General features: G+C 35.2%; 1 protein-coding gene across 22 annotated transcripts in view; it reads left to right on the top strand.

The window, feature by feature from the left end:
* The window catches only part of LOC118268087 (sorbin and SH3 domain-containing protein 1), a 208,535-nt gene that overhangs the window by 146,934 nt on the left and 39,842 nt on the right, over positions 1–21,759 (top strand). For all 22 annotated transcript variants that reach the window (XM_050706569.1, XM_050706568.1, XM_050706572.1 and 19 more), the window contains one exon: positions 21,563–21,750. In XM_050706569.1, the coding sequence (XP_050562526.1) occupies positions 21,563–21,750 (188 nt within the window). The remainder of the gene's footprint in view (positions 1–21,562; positions 21,751–21,759) is intronic.

Genomic DNA, 21,759 nt, shown 5'->3' on the forward strand with positions numbered 1-21,759 from the left:
GTAGATATATCTGTTAGGCATCGTCTAGTCATTACGAGTCGACAGACAGAAATAGAGTTTCTATTCGGGAACCACAGATGTGTGTCAACACGAGTCTATTTTAACCGTCTATATTATTCATAACGAAAATTAAGGGCTCCATGTACCTTAGTCGTGAAAATAAAAATAAATTTCTAAATGTACCTAATGATCGCTTTTTAATGGTCTGTGTGTATTTTTTTAAGTGTGATGTCATTTGGCAAGTTTCTTAATATAATAGAAGATGTTGGCTAAATTGTGAACAGTACTATTTCCACAATTGTGAGCGTTTGTCGAAGACAATGTAAACGAAAGTTTACTGTAAATGTGTTGTAAATATACCTATACTGAATATATGTACATGTTACAAGTTATTGTTAGTTATTTATTGTATACGTAGATTTCTACAGATTGTGTTTTGTCGTAGTTTCTTCTCGTCATAGAACTAACGTTTAAGCCGGCAGCATGGCCTCAAAAAATATAATATTTAAAAGATCAAACGTATATATTTTTTTAAATACATTGCCTCACACTAGCATTTTCTGCTGTACCATGGGTGCGTTTACAAACATACAAGTTCACATTCACATGACAACCAGACCCAAAACAACAATTTGTGCATCACACAAAGAGTTGCACTTGCAGCACTTGCAGCACGTTGCGCGATAGCCAATGATCCAGACACCGCACCTACCGTGCAGTCATCAATATTATAGATACAGATTATGGGATTATTATTGATAAAGAACATAAAAACATAACTGATAATACACACATTCGTAATTTCAATGAACGATGTTCAAAATACAATTTCAATAAATCATCAGTAAATTATGTTAACGCCGGTATTATTGATAAGGTTTATCAACTAAATAAGTAGGTAATTGAACTAAAGCATTCCAAGTTTTGATAAGCGACGTAATTATTAATCAGTTACTATTACATTACTGACTGATATTACTTAATATTAGCGGTCTTTCGTAGTACGAGTCTTCTGCCCTCGATTTGGCCGACGATTTGAAAAGAAAAATGTGTAAAACCTATATCACTATCCAGTCTTCTAATACTAAGCTTATTAACGTAAAATATGAGTAAACCGAAAAAACATAATAATTAATTTAGTTTGTCTTAGAAAAGTTATAATATAAATATAATTTGTTGGTCTACGTCTAGGTAAGTCTAAACGATGATTTTTTTAACAAACTTTCCAATTAAATAGATTCGAAGCGATTTTCACTTGTTTAGACACTACTGTAATGTCAGCAAATACATTCTTATTGAAGAAATAATAGTCGTATGAAGTTTTTTTCTTTTTATCTAGTGTTAGGCAATTATTTTTTCGTCTAGAATTCCCTTGGACTACCAATCCGTACCTTTTCTGTGCAAAAGGTCAATATGAAGGTCAGACAGCGGTTCAATAAAATCCTTGAATAGAAGAAGCACGTTGATTGTAACGTTAGGGGTATCGTCATAAATATCGATAGTTAGGGATCCTACATATTACTGACATGATCATTGAATTTAGAAATATGACTGCCATGGATCTTTGTGTGATTCCTCGGTTGGACTACACATTTTTTATGTTATAAGCCGGTAAACGAACAGACGGATCACCTGAAGGTAAGCAATCGCCGCAGCCCATGGGCACCCCAAACAACTGAGGCGTTACAATTGCGTGGCTGGCCTTTTGGGAATTAAGAATTTAAGGGTTATATGTGGGTGATAGAATTTTAATTATCATGTGAAGTCTAAATGCCGTAGGATTGATCTAAAAATACTTTATTTAAAGTACCAAACCATGAATTACGTTGTTATTTTTCAATTAAACTAAACACGTTATACAAATGACAAGATTTGTTAGCAATAAACAATGGAAGTAATTAAAACAAGATGAAATCTCACTGGATTCGAGTACTTAGTCAGTAATCGTCGTTAGAGGTTTAATTAGAACTCTGTCAGAGTAATAGGCGAGATAATTTTAATTAAATTCTATTCCTATCTATCACTAGGACAGCCATCACTGAACTTTGCTTAGTCATTCAAAGTTTGTGATGGTTCAAATTGGATAAATTGTCTGAACTAAAAATATACTGTCTTAGTGTGACCAGAAGGTTCGCTGTTTCTTCGGTCAGAAGATAAGCATTGCCATTCAAAGTGGCTATGTGGCCAGTCTTCTGGGAACGACAGTGACAGTGATACGGACGAGTATTTTGACGCCTAATTGAGGGAATTTCTGTCTTAAACAAATGTCTGAATTTAACAATAAAATAACTTATGATGATAATGTCATCAACTGAGAAATCAAAAATTGTCTTCCTTTGTAAAACTGCACCTAACCAGAAACTATTGGTAAACTTCATGGTATTTTATATATTTGTGTAATTTCAATTAATAGTATATGCCGCCTATAATTTGCGCCATTACCCTATAGAGATACGTAAAACAAAGTCAGCTTCCCAGTAAAACCACGACCGAGCACAGATATCCGCCATCGGTAAATACTTTACCGGATGATTAAACCCGCCAAATTACTTCACCGAAAACATGTCCATTTCAATTCAACCGATATCACGGAATACATTAAGCGACATTTGTAATCTGGTCACATCGTTACCATACAGCCTCGCTTCGCACAGCTCCCGCTTCGGTCCGCTCCGTTTCGAACCAAATGAGCCCATAATGTGCGCCTCTTTTATTACACTTCATTATCTGTCCAGTTTTTCCATTAACGATTCCCTTAATGCGACCAATAAATTCAACCTGTCACAATTGTTAAGGGAAACTTTACGACTGCTATATAAATGATACCCATCAATTTATCAAGTATCCATTTTACAATAAACCTCACGAAAATATAACGTAAAATGCCCACTTCACAGATGTTGATAAAGTAATAACCATTACGAATAAATGATATTGTACGTTGAATAGTATTTCGGTATAAACATATTCATTTCGTAGACTGAATTCATTTTCATCACACTCCCTTTTTAATCTGTATTATTTTAATCTGGTAGAGTGCGAAGTATGATTGTGCTTATAGAGCTTAACCTTTATTCGTGAACTGACGAGCAACCTCCTTTAATCCTTAACACTATAGTAAACAGAATAAATTAATATAATATGTAAATAAGGAATCGTTCCGTTATCAATCGTGGTACATATTTTATATCTATAACAAAAATCTAGCGCCTAGTAAAAAAAAATGTTTTATCAAAATCCCCACTTTTGGCAGGTGGTTCGGTGATTACAATTAGGTCTCTGAAAGTTTGGAGGATACTGCTGCCTCCTGACGTCTTGTAGTAACTTAACAGTTTTAGAACATAGTCATTCATTTTCTTCTCACAGCATTAACCATTATAATAGATAATTCAATTTGGCTAAGGCTAAATGTACTGATCAGTGATCACACAGGGACATGAGTCACGTCATGTGTCAACAATCACGTCACAACTGAGGTCACAACACCTGAACAGTTGGCAGCGTGACAAGTTGCATAACCGAACGTTTGCCGCGAAAACAGGAAACACAGACTATTTAAGTAACCATTATAAACCAAACACAAATACACACCAACTCTGTTGGCAACACCGTGTGATTCATTTTTGTTTATTTTTTTGTTTCAGGTAAGTTCTTCAGTGGTGTATTTGGAGTGTATTCGAATTTGGATGGTAATAGTCATAGAGAAGGTAAGTGTTGCTGTAGAAATGAGGTGGCAACAATTGCTCTGTTAATTATTTCTTTAATTATGTGTGGGAGAGCCATGCTTCGACACGAATGGGCCGGCTCGACCGGAGTGATACTACGGCCTCACAAATAACCGACGTGAAACAACGCTTGCGTTGTGTTTCGTTGTGTGAGTGAGGTTACCGGAGGCTCAATTACCCCCTTCTCAATCCCCGATTCCCCAACAATTCCTGATTGGCAAGGCACTTGTAACGCCTCTGGTGTTTCGGATGTCCATGGGCGCCGGCGACAGCTTACCATCATGCGGGTGATCCTTCTGCTCGTTTACCGGCTTATACCATAAAAAAAAAGTTTGATATATGGTAGAATCTGTATTATTAATGGGATTGATTAATTTGAGTTTAACTTTAACCTGTCACAGGTTTAATTTAGGCAAATTACAGTGTGTTTAAATTATAGTTTTTCAATACTGTCCCTAGCATAACAAGTGATGTGAAAACAACACATACGTTGGTACTCATTCGGATTCATTATCTAGCTGTCCACTCTTTAAACCGATGCAAAGTAACGATGCTGTCCTCAGATTAATGAGTTCTGTCAATACTTGTCGCTTCTTATGGTTTTCATTCCATGGCACCTATTTATTCTCCTACCAAAGCTTCGATCGGAATTTTAGAAAAGTACAATCAAGCAGTAGGTGGTTATGGAAAGTAGTCTACTAACGGCCAGTTTCAATAACCTATCTATCTGTAGATTTGCCTACTAGAGATAGTATTTTGACATAAGCTCCATACAAAATGTGTCAAAATTCTATCTCTAGTAGGCAAATCTACAGATAGATAGGTTATTGAAACTGGCCGTAAATCATGACCACCATATCTTCCAGTTACCAAATTATCTGCCAAGTATTTTTATTTTGTGGGACAAGCCCGCCACATCCTCCCAAACCCGCTGCAACTCCTATAAGCCAGGATCTACAGTAGATACAACCATGAAATTACCGGAACACTGAAGTCTGCCAAGTATGGGGATTAGAAGCCTGATTAGACGGGCAGGTTTTTATTCAGTACCTAAAAAGAAAGATGTCCTAAATAGTAGACACTTCTGAAAAGCAAAAAATAATGACGAATTGAATGAACGTAGACAACTGATTTCACTACAGAAATTCTATTTTTAAAACTTAAAAATGTAACAAAGAACTTAATGGGCAGAATCCAAGGCCATTGAAAAACTAAAAACAAAAGAAAAAAATTGTCTTTGAAGATCTAATTTCGTATTTGGAACTTAATCTTTTTAGTGTTGTTTTTACTAATCACTGTAAACGGATTGGACGTCCTTGTTTAATAGACAATTAGTTCTCATTATGTTAGCACTAGCTTTTGGCCTGAGCACTCAGGACACAAAGATAATTATAAAAGTATTTTTTGCAACTTGAAAGAATGAGAAACAATTTGCATTTAATAGTTAGTAACATAATATTACACCTAGAATGAAAATGACAAGGGTCTTAAACAAACAAAAATCTTTAATTAATATCTAAATTTTTGTCTGTCTTGAGACATACTAAATACTTAAACTAAAACTAAAAGCTCTACTAGTTTAGAGTCGCAGAGGGACTCTTCATCGTGAGCAGTGTACTACGACGCCGCGACCGCGTTTTACGCGAGTAAGCCGTTATTTTTAGTCAATATTTAAATACTACAACGTAAATAATGATTAGTTCCCGTAGTAAACAACCAATCAATCGAAATAGGTGTAGGTAGAAGATTAAGTACTTTACACCCACTTTCACCAGTTATGTTACTATTATTACTCCCATTGGAATAAATGGCGACCCTATTATTTTAATGGGAAAATCTGTGTAATTATAATGTGTATTGTTATGTTAAAAAAATATTAAATCATTACTACCTACACATGTGGGCGTTACATTTGTAATGAACACCTTTGCCTACCGTTTTGGGAAATTACATGATTATTATTATGTACCTTTGTAACTTGCGGACGTTTATTTTTTTGTTTTTGAGGGGATAAAATCATCTATTTACTTCTTCACACTCCCTCTCGCCTCGCTCAAGGCGACGCGAGAGGGAGTCTCAAACTCTTACTGACTAAAAACCACCCCGTTCCTACTCCTGCTTTTCGAGCCGGAGTCCCGATAACTCGCTAGGCAGTCCACACCTCAATAGGTACTACATAAACTTTATTTATACCACAAATTCTATCGGCAAAAATCGTATCAAAAAAGCCGTACGCCTGAATTTCTAACTGGCACGGTAGCAGCGTACTGAAATATCACAAGTTTACTTTTGAATATGGAATGTGATACGTGTGATGTGAGCAGTGTACCTCGTTTGTTTTTTCACCAAAAAATAGGATATTTTTTGTAAAAACCTCCCCTTAGTAGGAGAACATGAAAGTTGTTTTCATTGATATATGAAACGATAAAACATATGCTTGAATGCTTGAATGTCTCTTGAGTTTCTTTCGTGTTTTAGTTAGGTAAAGTATTATTCGGTTTTAAGTAAATTGTTATTAAGTATATGAAATTTGTATTTTGACGATGATTAAGATTTCGAGTACATTTTTTTTTTTTTGAAAATGTATGCCTGGGACAAAGCATTCGCCTCTTTTTCCATAGGTCACATCATATTTAATTTATACGCCTCTGCAATTCACCTCTTTAGACAATATAGAGCGAATTTACAGCCATGTTAAAACCCAACCACAACAATAAATAATAGTTAGAATTAGTACTGACACATAAAATTGACCAGTATTTATTTAAACCATATTGAACCTTAAATAAACCTTTATACATGAATAAATTCGCCCCCACAAAACTAATTAGTTTAATCAACATAATTCGATTCACGCAGATATAGTTTGAATAAAACATTTCAGTCTAATTTTAACATTTTCAGCGACTGTCTACAGAATTTATGCTTAAACTTAAGATATATTTGGAGGTTAAATTTGCTATTAGACGAATGAAAATTTCCAGTCCTTTCAATTTAAATTCTTCAAATCTGATGGGAGTCAGGCCGTTTTCTTTAATAAGGGCTAGCAAACAAGCCTAGATTGGATGGAGTATGGGTAGACATTAGCATGACCTTGCATAATTATTATTTTATTTAGCTACACACTTGAGGTTTAATATACTATTTATACATGTAATATCATAGTAGAAAGATGGCATTATACGTATGGTTACAAACATGACATCAATAGTTCGTCAAAGTCCACTGATGGAATATGGGTCTTCTCAGTATGAGAGAGATTTGCCATCATTTCCACGCTTGGCAGATGAGTTGGTGATCACTTATCGGAGAGAACTTAAAAGGCTTATATAATAAAGACTGATTCACACTACACCGTGTCACGACCGGGCCGTGCACCGGACATTGTGGTATACTTTTTTATATGAAGCGATTCATACCTTAGGATACTCGCGAGTGGGACACGGTGCAAACAATTATTATGTATAGTTTGCCATCACCCCCAGTACATGGACAGTACTAAGATATAATCTACACAAACACACCATTAATCTATCATGAGGTTGGATCCCCATACGAGCAGTTACTCATGTTATCTCCACTAAATGTATGGCGCAATGATATGCAATATACATGCTCATCTCTTATCTATATACCTAGTGATATGTTGCACCAAATATATGTGCCATAGTCTGTATCTCTAACATGGAAATGCAATTCAATAACGCTTTTAATATCAATGAGTTTACAAAATGTTATCTTTAATTTACAGTGAATTTCATTTTGCACTGAAACATTGATCCGTCATACATATTTATAGGAATTATAGGTATACAAACAATATGTATGTATGTGTATAATTCCCAAAATGACTGTACAAAATAAGATGATATTTGAATGGTTGAAATGTTTGATAAATTCGAAGCGGACATAAATAGCACTATGTGAAGCCGGGGTCGAATACCTACTCTAGTCTCGGATAAACTGCAGGTATTATAATTATATACAATGTATTTGTTACCCATGATCGCCCACCTACTGCAGAACGAAGAGCAAAATCTGAAACTTAACACATACAAGAATCGAAATATATTATTTTGCGCTGACCAAATGCCAAATCGATAGCGTGTAGCGTGAAAACCGTAGCTAAGGAATATTCCAACTCTAACTCTACTCTCTTCAAATTCGCTAGTAATTTTAAATTTGTTGGTTAAAGTAAAATATCACTAGAGCCCCTGACAAAAACAGCAAAGAGATTAAAGCTTACCCTTTTAATAATTAATTTACTTATAGTAGGCTTACGGTGGCAACTTACCTAAGCTACCTTTTATGTAGCTGGTCCGTGCTCATAAACAGACCGTGTCGAGCGGAAAAAATATACACCAACGTACACTGGAAACTTGCCCAACTAGAGCTCTAAACACTATTTGCCTAACTAAATTACCACATTAGGTTTATCAGGAGACCTATTACTAATATTACCACATTACCATAATACAGTACTTCTATAAAATTAGGTTCGCTCCGAAATCAGGTGATATGATAATTCCAGGGATGTCCCAAATCGCCAGACGCATAATAAAGCATTCGCTCACAGTTTTTGTTCCTCCTTTTAAAGTGATGACCCTATTAGCATTCCTTAGAAAATAATTTAATATCTCCATAGTCCTTTAGCAAAACGAATCGCACGATGACATCTTTCTTCCTTTAAAAGAATTATTCCTGACACCCTCATTTGTTTTACGTTTATTTTCAACGTCTTATTTTTTGTTTTCTAAGGCGATTAGAATTCGTGATTCGAGAGGAAAATTGGTGCTAGGGAAATGTGTCTTATTTAAATTATCCTGTTCTTTTTTACTGCTAAGAATTTAAAATACTCTTTTTATTATAGCATTCGTGTCTATAACCGTAGAAGAATGGTGAAAAAACTATTTTCAAAAGCTTGTCTGAACGAACCGCCCGCTAAATGGATATCGGGAAACGCAACGTGTGAACATATAAAGCGTTTTATCCGAACAGGCTCGAGGCGAATCAACGCGCATTAGAACGCGCTTATGTGAGATTGTGCATGTCACAGAAAAGATATATTGAACTTAAACCATATTTAATTAGATTTTATACTTCTACGAAACATATAAGACCTAAATAATTTGTTTGATTGAATTCTTTACTAAGGTTTAATTTGCCTTGCTAGATATATTATGTAAGGCTTTCGTATTCACAAACTTCAAAATAGTTTCCAAATAAGTTGGCAACTCTTACCCATGAAATTACTAATTTGATACTTTTCAATCAGTTCGGAAAAAGGGTTGTGAGTGGACCGAAAATCAACTTCGTATTCAAGCATCATTACCAGATGTTTTTCGAGCACCTATCGATATTATTATGAGAATTCAACCGTACATGATATTAAATCAGCTAGGGGTCGGATGCCAACATGTTTTTCGGCGCCATATTCCGCCATTTTCCGGTCCCCGAGTATTCATACGATAACAATCTAGTTATCGGACGGTCTGGCCGATATTAAAATCCGATGCTGCGCCTATGTACGCGCGTACGTATACCGTGTTATGTTTGTTGCCAATTTCATTAAAATAACATTACGCTACCTATGCTCAGTTTGTATGTATGTGGTATGAGTTTATTGCAAATTGTCACCTGTTTTAAATCTATCTACTGAAAGTGTTGTGAAAGCCAAAGTGTATTTATGCTTATTTGCAAGCAAAAATAAGTGAATTTAGTATAGGTAGGTACTTAATTCGAGATTATACTTCAAAGTCTTAAGACTCTGGGATAGGCTTTAATAAAATAGGTAAGATGTGTTATTAAATTTTAAAGGAATTTCAAATCTTTTGATATCGAATGAAGCATTCGTAATTAAATGTCAGTACATGTACCTTACCAGGTCGAAAAACAGGAGTAGGAACGGCGTGGTTTTAAGGAGTAAGTGTCTTGTCAGACTCTTACCCATTGAAAACTCGCTCTCGCCTCACCTAAGGCTGGAAAACCGTTAGATATTTTTTCCCGTCTCAAAAAAACTGATATTGTTATCACTGATGTTTTTATCATGAATTTTCACTGTAACAGTAAAGAAATTTCAACTTTCATGAGTCCCATCATAAAAGCATAATTTCTCATATTTTTTGTAAACAACCATTGTTGGAAAAATCTCCTATAGTTGAACAAATTGCGGGCGTTCCACCAATTACGGCCGTCCGCTGTACCTAGCCGTACTTTAGTTAATAATGTAATTATTGCAACCCAATTAGATTGTTAAGCGCAGGATACTTCTCAGTATTTAATGCTATTCCACGCTTTCAGGGTCCCGTAGGTAGGTAGAGTGTAAATACTTTAGGACCAACCTCTTGGGGGTTGTAAATTATTGTTATGTGTCTGTTAAGGCCTACTAGATAAATGGCATTTTAGATAATAGTCTAACTAGTGGAAAAAAACCGATGTAAGAGCTTGATATTTTGTTAAAGTTTTGACCTTATTTGTCGAATATCAACGTCAATTCGATACATTGAGTTTTCTACGAAGGTTTATATTATTCGTAAATTTTATACCAAAGTTTTTTTTTATGGTATAAGCCGGTAAACAAACAGCCATTACCAGTTATAAGTGCGTTGCCGGCCTTTTGGGGGTTAGGTTCATAGTGTGTCTGTCTCCTAAATCACATCTTCTTTAAAAGATAAAGACATTAAGTCTTCATCATCGATCGAGAAGATTCATTGTTTGAAAATAAACAAAACAATCGGATAAAGTATAATATCATGTGCGAGAATGAAAATAGAAGACACATTTCCCTGAGTTATTTTAAATAACTTAGAATGCAAATAAAAGAAGAATTTCTTCTATGCACCTACAACGAAAAGACCAAAGAAGTATTTAATCATATTTATAAACAAAACACTGTTCTACATACCTTAAATAATGATTTGTATCCTTCATAACTGCGTGTTATAATATATTGCTCCGAATTCTTTATAAAGATTTAGTATGAACATTAACATGACGAAATTATTCCTTTGATTTTTTGCTGGTAGCACACATCAAGCTACTCCTATCTGCTGCATTTCTTTAATAGATTTTCAACCTTAACTCTTCACAAATAGGGTGTAAAATCTATTGTGACAGTTTAGTATAACTTGATATGCCGTTTTCTGTACGAACAGAAATGACATGTGCAATAAGCATAAACAAGAGTATTACGTTTCTGTACCAGAGACAAAGGTGGAATTACGTGTCATGTCCCTGTAATTACCTACACTGGCTTCTAACTGAAAACTGCAACATACAAATAGCTATGACATCGTTGGTTAGAAATATACATTCTACATTAAATATGGTTGGTTTTTTGGTTAGAAAACAGATTTTAGCTATATTTTATAAGCATGATAGCTATGTTATATAACTCAAAAAGAGTTACATTGGTACTTTTCCATTAGTAGGTTTCAAACCCACACCCTCATCCATGGGCGAGGTAGGGTAGACTGGGTACGGTTGAAACAGTTTCACTTATAACGTCCATAGTTCTGCTTTTTATAACCCGAGCGATGAAGAAGATATGTTAAATAAAAGAGCATGTTTCTGTCTACTAATAGGCAATATGTTTTTAGTCCCAGGTGTGTTATTTTTAAAAGTAGATCAAATTAAAAAATAAATCGGATTTGTTGCAACCGTCCCCATACCAGGGGCGGTTGAAACAGTGAATGGGGTCAGTTGAAACACATGCGAATAATACAAAATATAATATTACAACACGTTTTATTAATTGTTTATTTTAAATCTAAGAATAATTAAGTAACTCTTTGACATTAGTAATCAATCTTCAATATTTATATACTTGAAACGATATTTTTAATCAGACTTTAATGTTTTAAAGCACACTATTTAAAATAAATATTATCAATCATCAAAAAACTAAGTAACTACAAATTACTTAACATTGATATAAAATTTACGTAAATTAAACCAAAATCAACTGTTTGTTTTTTAAACATAGCAAACTAAACAATAATATTTAAAAAAAAGTTTGAAAGAAAACAATTTTTGGCTTTCATTAGTCCAATAAGGATAAGCCAAATTTAAAGATCAATCAGATCACTCTTCACACGTCCACATTAAAAAATATTATTTGGTGTAAAAACAAGAAAAAAATAATAAGTACACTGTTTCAACCGTACCCAAAAAAAATGTTTCAACCGTCCCCAACTCCTACTTTAGGTAAAATTCAGTTATTAGTCATTGTAACAATAATGATACATACAATCTAGTTACAATGTCATATTCCGCGAGCTTCATTTCAAACAACAACGCACCCTCAATGCTGTCACTTGAATAAAAACGACAATAATTGGAAAAATCTCCAAGCAAAAATACTTACTTTTGGTTATCAAAACACAATAGGGTCCCCTAGAAACAGCCAAAGCGCGCGGAGAGTGACGCAACACTAAGATTCGTGTTTAGACCTATCGTCCGCTTCGTTCTTCCCTTGGACCCCTAGCTGCCCCGCCAACGGTTTGCGAGATATTCGTTTTGTTTCAACCGTCCTTTGTTTCAACCGTACCCAGTCTACCCTACTTAAAGCTACCTTGCAACACTAAAACTATTATACTCAATCTTATCTTTTCAAAGAAGAACCAATCAGAACAGCATCAATTACCAATAAATCATTACCTATAGTTATGCGGAACCCGAGACCTCTATATTTTTCCGTCTCTTGCAGCAACCGGCCATTGTGGCTTGATTATCTCGGAGTAATTAAATCACCGAGTGGATAATGTGGGTCCAGGAATGCGAAGTAAAAGACCTTCTCTTGGAAAAGTGTTGAGATTCAATGTTACGGAGAAACGTGGCTTGAGGCTTAAGGACGAAATTAGATGACATTAGTATGGTATTAGGTATGTAGAAGTTGGTAGATGGTTGCGGAGTAATAATAGTGGTTATGTATTGTATATAGGAATCTGGGGGCACGGCAGTACCCCGCCAAGTCGAGCAAAAAAAAAGCGGCACGGCCGTACCATCCTTTTCTCGAAGCAATTCGGGCCTTTTTCGACCCCTATAATTCGGTTGTGGATAAAGCAAGAAACCTGAATCTTCAGTAACTAATCCGGCATTGTATAAACACGGAATATTTAAAATTTCAGTCAATTTGAACCAGTAGTTTAAGAATGACAACTTGTTAAAGTTTCTAAATTTTGTCACTCACTGACTCACCGATCATCAAAAGTCCAAGGCACTTCTAGCAGACTTAGAAGCTTCATATTTGGAATACATATAGAGTTTAGTGTCTTAATCATGGGAAAACTCAAACATTTTGTAATTTCGGTCCAGTTTTCCAAATACACCAACTGCATCAATAACTTTGTAATCCCATATAAATATATGGGATTACAAAGTTATTTATGCATTTGGTGGTTGGTGGTGGTTATAAATTTAATAGGTGTAGATAGGTACCTACCATATGAGGCAAGGGAGGGGGTATAGGGTGGGTAAGGGTGTGTTTAGCCCATGAAACTGAACAACATTATTACTTGTAAAATGGTCGACGTAATGAAAAACACATGATTGGACATGTCTTGAAGTACGAAAATCTAATCTACAAAAAGAAGTGAGATCCCATCAAAAACATCCTGTAAAAAACCCAAGTCTCGCAGCTCAGTCTTTCTACCGTCAAAAGTTGTGAGATCCATGTAATACCAAGTCAGTTAATCTATTTAGTGTCTACTTGAAGGACCTTCTGTCTTAAGTTATTACATAAGTTATTATCATGCCAATATTAAAAATATTTAACGTTTTAAACAAATAGATCGACTTGGACATCGCTTGATTTGATTATTAGTATGTATCACACTACACAGCACGACGGGCCAGCGACCAACAGGAACGAGAGTTTCAATCGCGTGAGGCGCGAGAGACTAAAGAATCTAAAATAATATTGTAATATTCATTTTGTTTTCATGCGATGTCCAAGTCGATCTATTTGTTTAAAACGTTAAATATTTTTAATATTGGCATGATAATAACTTATGTAATAACTTAAGACAGAAGGTCCTTCAAGTAGACACTAAATAGATTAACCGACTTGGTATTACATGGATCTCACAACTTTTGACGGTAGAAAGACTGAGCTGCGAGACTTGGGTTTTTTACAGGATGTTTTTGATGGGATATGGTTAGTCTTTTGGTTTAAGTTTTCTGAAGCTAAACCATTTTTTTAGTTTTTCTTTTGTTTGCCTTGATTGCTCTTCTGTGTATTCCTGTCATAAATTGAATACTTACGTTCAAAAGTGCATCTGTTGAAATTTACGTATACTTATTCTTTACTATTCACAATTATTTCTCCAAATACGTTGGTGTCATTTACCAAAATCCTCAAGACACCTTAATTTAGCATTTGCCTGCTCTAGCCTACCGTTACCCTAAGGCTTAATAAATACGCTGAGGCCATTATTTCACAAATTACTGCTTCAATACCTCACGAATCCCCCAAAGTCTGTCGCACTCTCTTCTAAATCAACCTGTAAATGTTCCATCTCAACTACTATGTACAGGGCGCTCCACATATTAACACCAAGTAAACGAGCACAAAGGGAACGTAATTGTGTCACAATTACTTTTCTTTGTGTACACTACATACACTTTGTTCAAGATTTTTCGATATATTACGTTGTACTATGTAGTTGTTATTTGCACACCCTTTGTTATATTTCGTTTCGTTTGTAAATATTTGAGAGTAACCATTAATTTTGGAATGTTTGGTTTATTTTTTGCAACAGATGTAGGAAATACAATTTTCTTAGTTCGATTACTGTTGCAAATAAAAAATATTCTTCAAACTCAAAGTCAAAGTATTTATTTAAATTAATTCCTAATTAGGCACTCTTGAAGCGTCAATTTTAAATGTCCTTCAGTCTGTCTGTCAGTGAAGGTACTTAGATGCTCGTTCCAAAATGTAGCTTCGAATGGAAAAGAACGAGTAAGAACCTCCATCAAAAGATCGATTGCATAAAGATTTACTTATTGATATTTATAAATAATGCGAGCAATGTTATTTACAAAGTCTACCGAAAAAGATATAGATTCAAACACTTCTTCGTAAGTACATTTACTCAATAGAAAATACTGAAAAAAGGCCTCCAAAAGGTGAATAAAGTGTAGGCATCAAATTAATTTCAGTCGAGCTGTCTAAGCGAAGACCGCGAACCGTAATGCTACATTTCACACAAGATTTACTTTGCACAGTGACGCCATATTCCTATTGTCTGTTCTATAATGGGTAGTAGGGATGGCAAGCAACGTCGTAGAACGTAGACTAGTCGTATTTCCCTAATGTCATTCTCATTTGGCTGGTGAAATACCACGCCCTTTGACAACACCCCCTATTGAAGAGTCGCTGGCTGAAAAATAATGCGGCAACTATTTTGTGATTTCTTTGTCTTTTCTTCTACGATTATGTTTGTTGCGTTTTTAGTTCTAAATGTAATTATTTTGAGAGTTGATTGTAGTAAAAGTACTAAGTTTATTATGGTTCATTATCATTTTTTAACCGACTTGTAAAAAAGGAGGACACCGACGCCAGAAATAGCAATAATTGTACCTACATTACATTATAATGTGTGTGATGAGTTAGTAAAGTTAGTTGATCTATTAAGTTGTTGAAAAATACGCAATTATTTCTTTTACTTTTTAGTTGCATATTAATTTGTTTTGGAATATTTATTTTTTGAAATTGGTTTTATTTTGTTAAAATTGTAATAAAAGAGTGTTGGGGTGGCCCGCAGGTTTAAGACGGTTTAAGAAGCTCCTCATGCATGAGAGTGTGATTGAATTGAAATGAATGTGACTTTTTCCGAGTTATACGTCTATATGACAGACGGTGAAGAAAAACATCGTGAGGAAACCTAGGCTTATAATTTGTAATTATAAGTTTGAAATCGCCAACCCGCGTTGAACAAGCGTGGTGATTAATGCTCGAACCTTGTCCGTGCGAGAAGAGGTATTTTCTCAGCAGTAACCACTAGTCGGCTGTGTAATAAAATTCTGAGTTTTTAGTTCTCTATTGAAGGAACAAAAGAGTCAATACTGTCTGAATATAATTACCCATTCAATGAATTAGTAACAAACTCCTAATGCAACTCCTAATGTAACCACAGGACTTGGCAATAATGAAATATTAATTTATTCATTTGGAAAGTTTACGGGAAGTAGCCAGCAGAGTGAATGGCTCACTAAACAAACAGCTCCTTAACGAGAAAACTTTACAAAACTTCCACTAGACGGTGCATTTGAAATGTGTAATACTTCTTTAAATGCAATCCATCATATTTTCTTACATGTAGTGTTAATAGTCCTCTTTATATTATGATCGAATAGAAGATAATTAGTTTGTAACATTTCTTTAAACTGCTTTACACTGCCTCGTTGATTGAGTAGTGTTCAGTGCGACTGCCGGGTCGGGCAAAGTATTACTGAGTTTTTTTCGGCGTTTCGAAAATTTCTCAATAGTAGCACGAAGTCTGGAATTGTGCCCAGTATATATTATGGCAATAGGCTCACCCCTATTACATAGGTCTTATAACACAAATGGTGAAAAGTGGGTGTACATTATTAAGTGCCGTAATCACCCGTAATGTAGGAACATGTGTACCTCTGTCTATTACTTCGGGGATAAGAGATGTGACATTTTATATATTTTATGATATTTCTTTAAAAACGAGCATGATTTTCAGTTTGTTTATTAACTTATACATCTACTCTAGCTCTTCGTTTCTCGGAACACTTTTTCGAAAATGTTTTTAACTAAATATCTTTTATAGCTTGTTTATTGTATGTATACTAAGTTCTGTGAAAATCATGTAAGTATTTACTATTAATTTTCTTTTAAGTGTAGACTAGACAGTATGTATGAAATATGCTGCTACCTAAACGATTTCTCCGAAGTATTTTTATGACTTACTGTTACCAATCTTTATATTAAGAAGATTTATTTCGTTTTTATTTATTTTACTAAAATTTATTTTTTACATGTTTTGTTTTTATAGTCTTTTATCACTTAATTGTAGTGTTGGTTAGCCTAAAATTGTATAAGCCCAATACTTATTAGTACCCTTTTTTATTACTTATCGTCACGCCTTCCATCCCCGATGGGGTAGGCAGAGCTGCACATTATAGCCAACTTTTAACAATTTATGCTGTAAGTCCCATGTAATAGGGGGTTAGCCTATTGCCATACACCGGGCACATTTCCAGATACAGCTACTACTGATAAATTTGTTGAAAAACTGAAACAAGCGTAGCAATACTTTGCCCGACCCGGTAATCAAACCGGAGACCCCTTGTCCGGTAGTCGTACTTAGAACCACTCAGCCAACGAGGCCACCCTTTAAACTATGTATAGATAGAAACTGTTGGTATGCCTATTATAATAAATAAATGAGATTTATATTGCTAACCTGATCACATAGTTTTTTTTATCTTGATTATAGGTAAACTTTAAAAGAAATATCAAAGTTCGATGCGATATCGACTAAGTTTTTCTAGTTTACTCACTTTTCTATCTTGATTTGAAAAAAAAAGAAAAACTTTCCTAACTCCTGCTGCACCAATAAAACTCTACAAGGTGTTCTTTTGAAGTTCTGCTTATTAAGAGTACTGTTTCTATCGATGTTATTAGTTTTATCTAGCTTTTGTTAATATATGCTTACCATCAGGATCACCTGATGGCTTGAGGAAAAATGACCATATGGATCACCATATGGTCGTTTGCCTCTATTCCATAATAAAAATATATTATGTATATTAATTATTATGTTTTTCGGCTTACTCACGTAATTATTTGACGAGGAACTCGACTAGAACATAATAATTAATTTAGTATGTTTCGTGAAAGTTATAATATAAATTAATAACGTGTATTATGACTATTTGTTGTTTTTTGTGAGTATTGATATAGTCTATTGGATATTGTGCAGTTGTTTCAATAACCGTCAATAATTTCAAAGTTAACCAACCAACGTTTTTACCAAGCACATAAGCGTAAATTGTGTCAAAACATATTTGAGAGGAAAGATTTCGAGATCCACCAAAGTATAGCTATACTTTCCATAAGTAGGTTTATTTTTCTCAAGCTTCCACGCTTCTTTTTATAACTTTCACATCGACACAGGAAAAAAACAAGACAATGTAATAAATAACAATCTGTTGTCCAAAATACGAGCGTGGTGGTACCAGGAGTTCATAATACAATTAGAAGTAAAGGCTGTAAGTTAGCCGCCGGCACGACCACCGCTGTGATTTGAATCCCTAATGGCCGAACGGAAAATAAAACGCCTCTGTGAGACGCGAAAACGTGATGTAGGAGGTATTTTCAACATTTTTGGAAACAAGAGGACAAACCGTGTCAGTGGTCCAGTTATGTAATTGGGTTTGTTAGAATTGTTAGGCACAATTATAATTTGGAGTTGAAATTTTCCTGGTATACTCAAGTTTATGGGTTTATATTTATATTCAAGCACGGCTTCTCTAGATTTATTACATTTTTTTACGGCAAACAAATATAATACGCGTCATTTTATTTTTCGTCATTTCCCATTCTTGCCAGCTTGCCGCATATACTCGCTGACAATGAGTAACGTTAAACAAACATGCTTATGTCCACCCTCCAACACTAGTTCCATACACATAATTAACTTAGTTAGTACTTAATATTTGTTTTAAGCTTTACCAACCGTCATAATTCATCAGAACTAGAACCAAACCAATTCACCGCCTATGAATTTCCATGCATATTTCTTCCACCCCAATCAACCCGCCCCAAAAACTGGTCAAACTGTAAACAATGTGTAGCTTATACGCTGCAACATATATCGTTAGCAAAAAAACTAAGCGTCGCGTCGCGAGCTCGCAAATCCACACACACATTTCACCTGGACGCCGTACAGTGTACACTGCAATAGAGGTGGACCAACACCAACGCAAAAGGGATATTTTCTCCGTTGTGCCATAATTGGATTCGTTTTCAGCACACTTTTAATTTTATTTGCGTTCACTTTCTCACTTTGATGTCGGCGCACGGTCCCAGGGCTTTTAGATAAATAACCAATTATCGGATACGATTTAATCCCCCGACTCCGCCATGTGATTTGGATTTCAGACCATATTATTTCGATGTTTTAATCCGTCTAATTATAGAAAGCAATCCGGACGAGAGCACTGTTAATATGAAATGAAGCTAGAATATCAGTAAACGTTATTAAAGGCATATTGACATTGACGCTCGGTCCGGAACAATTTCAATTTTGATTAGCAAACGTGTGTGCGAAGCTATCAGTGCGTGAGTGAAGGTAAATATGTGAAGATTCGAGTTGGGGCGTGATCACATCACAGTCCTAACAGGCTAAGCGATTACGTCGACAGCAGGGCGCGGTACCACTAACCCAATTTGTTAAAAACGACCGAGTAAACACACTTCGATTCTACGCCCCGCCGAGATTTATTACAAGATCGTAAAATGCAGCTCTCCGTGTAAAAACGTCCAAATTGAATGGAGCAGGTATATCATTCAGCCTTCGAATGGAAGCGCCAGTATGTGCTACGTTTTATGAAGGCCATATTGTTTGGACAGACTTTAGACAATGGCACATCTTGCTAGTGTCATAAAAATGGTTGCTATGTTCGATATTTTTTCATGATATGACAATATTAATTCATAACTTAGACCGAGTACTTACACAAAGATGCAGTATAAATTAGTTTTCCCAATCAGAAGAGGAAAACTACAATATATTTCAGCTATTAAACACAAAACCAGTCTGAATAACTTACAAAACTTACATTTTAACACAACAATTAAATATATTGTTCGACAACAAAGTTTAAATTAAAGTATTGTTTTAGTTTCCTTTGGAATTGACATGTTGACAACAACCTTGGCACTTCTGAGCGAACCGAAACACTATAATATTTTACGAGCCCTATTTTATGATTGGCCACAAAAGCTTTACTTCATATTTATTAATAAACTGGCTCTTTCTTCTGTACCTAAATATTGTAGGGTTATACCCTCTTCTTCTTTTACTGTTATATTTTCCTAAATTATTTGAGGTCAGCGCACAATGTCTTCTTTTTCTACCAGACAGACATTCCCTACTTTTAAAACAATATGTATGATACAATAGGAGGACCTTTTTTGATGCCAAGTGTAACCTTCAAAAGGCGCCTAGTTTTTTTGGGGAGAAAGACTAGGGAGTGTGCGATTGTTAACTCACTTAAAATCACCCTGGTAGTCCACCTTCAGCACCGATAAGGGGCACCGACAATAGGAGAACCTACTTATTTTATAAGTGCTGCAAATGTGTAGATACTTTCACGTGTTATAGAATAATTTCTATTTTTACCAAACATCCAAAAGTGTCCTTTAATAACACCGTTGGTTAATTCTGTAGAATCAACATCTTATTTTAACTAAGGTGTATTTTAATGATTAATTAGCTTTAAAGTAGCCTTCACAGGCATTGATAGCTAGACGTACTAATGCCCGGCACACCTCGGTATAATAACGTAATGCTTTAGCCTTCTAACCATCGGGTCATCAACTGCTCCATAAGCAAGTCAAAGGAGAAAATAGTTTAAAAATGAAATGAAGTACTTGAGTAATGGACAGTAAAGTACAAAAAAAACAAAGCAAGAAGTTTATAACATATCATTATTTCTTTTTTCAAACTAGAAAACCAAGATCTTTCGTGGGACATATTGAGTAATTGATGATAATAATATTGACTATTGATTAAATAGAAAACTTTAGAGGAAAAGATAAAACACCATACAAAATTGCATGCAATCAAAAGACTTGCATTACATTAAACATATAAGACCAAACAACAACGACACAACCACCATATTTAGCTTCATTACCACCATTCCTCTAAAATCATGTACCTATTTCAAATACCCTAATTTGTTCTAACAATATAGCTCTAAGAAATTCCTAAACAGGCAAGAGTATTACTCTCTTCCCACGTTCATATAAACTGTAAGGTCAGACACATGAAGCTGTAAACCCAGATATAACTACACTGCTCTCAAGTCTCAGCCAACCGATTGACTCACGTCTAATTTAGGAGCGACTGACTGCACCTGAATTTAGGTGCATATGAGATAGGATAACAGAAGGCTCATTGAACTGTGAACTATGCTGAATAATTTGTAGATGATTACAACAATAGATTATATTAGAGGCAATAAAATGTAGAAGGAATTGGGCAGTTTGCTCAGTTAAAAATTAATTAGTATAAAATTAAGTAGCACGTGTCCATAGTACGCATCTTTCTATATAAAAAACATAGCGTAGCTAAGTCCGTGTCTATCGGTGCTAAGCTATGTGTACCAATGAATATGATTGGTGGAAGCCAAATGCATCCACAACAACGTAGCATAGCACATCTCTGATAGACATGCACCCTTAAATTACCCTAAAACTACGACGTTGTGATTTAACTATTTTAGATTAAGTTGTAGTTTTTAAGCAAATTCGACCTATAAAAATCTTTTATAACTGATTCGCCGTTTAAATAAATGTCACGGCAAACAACGTTGATCCTCCTCATATTCTTCATTAACAGAGTATCTACCGTCTGTAACCAAGAGGAAATATCAATCAACAAATCCGACGTTGCCAGGCAAAGTACTCTTGCTTTAAAATTTTGTTTGGCACGAGTATGTAGGGACTAATCTGTCAAAGACCTTCAATATATCTTAGGATTTAGTTTAAGAACAATAAAGTTTAAATTAGATTGGTTTATCTTAATCTACTGACGTCTGGTCATCCCATTCTAATGTAATTTTTAATGTTACAGCTATTTGGAGGCCGGGCGCGCCGCCCCCGGTAGCTGGCACTCCCGCGCGGAGCCCGGGCGTTCCGCCACCACCACCGCCGCCGCCCGTGTGGACGCCGGGCAGCGCGGGCGCTTCGCCCCAAACACCGCGCAAGACCTTCAGGCCAGTGCACTTCGAAGAAACGCCACCCGCCCGCCGTAAATTCCCGGTATGATTT

The sequence above is a fragment of the Spodoptera frugiperda genome, chromosome 29 (genome assembly GCF_023101765.2).
Source record: "Spodoptera frugiperda isolate SF20-4 chromosome 29, AGI-APGP_CSIRO_Sfru_2.0, whole genome shotgun sequence".
Taxonomy (NCBI): domain Eukaryota; kingdom Metazoa; phylum Arthropoda; class Insecta; order Lepidoptera; family Noctuidae; genus Spodoptera; species Spodoptera frugiperda.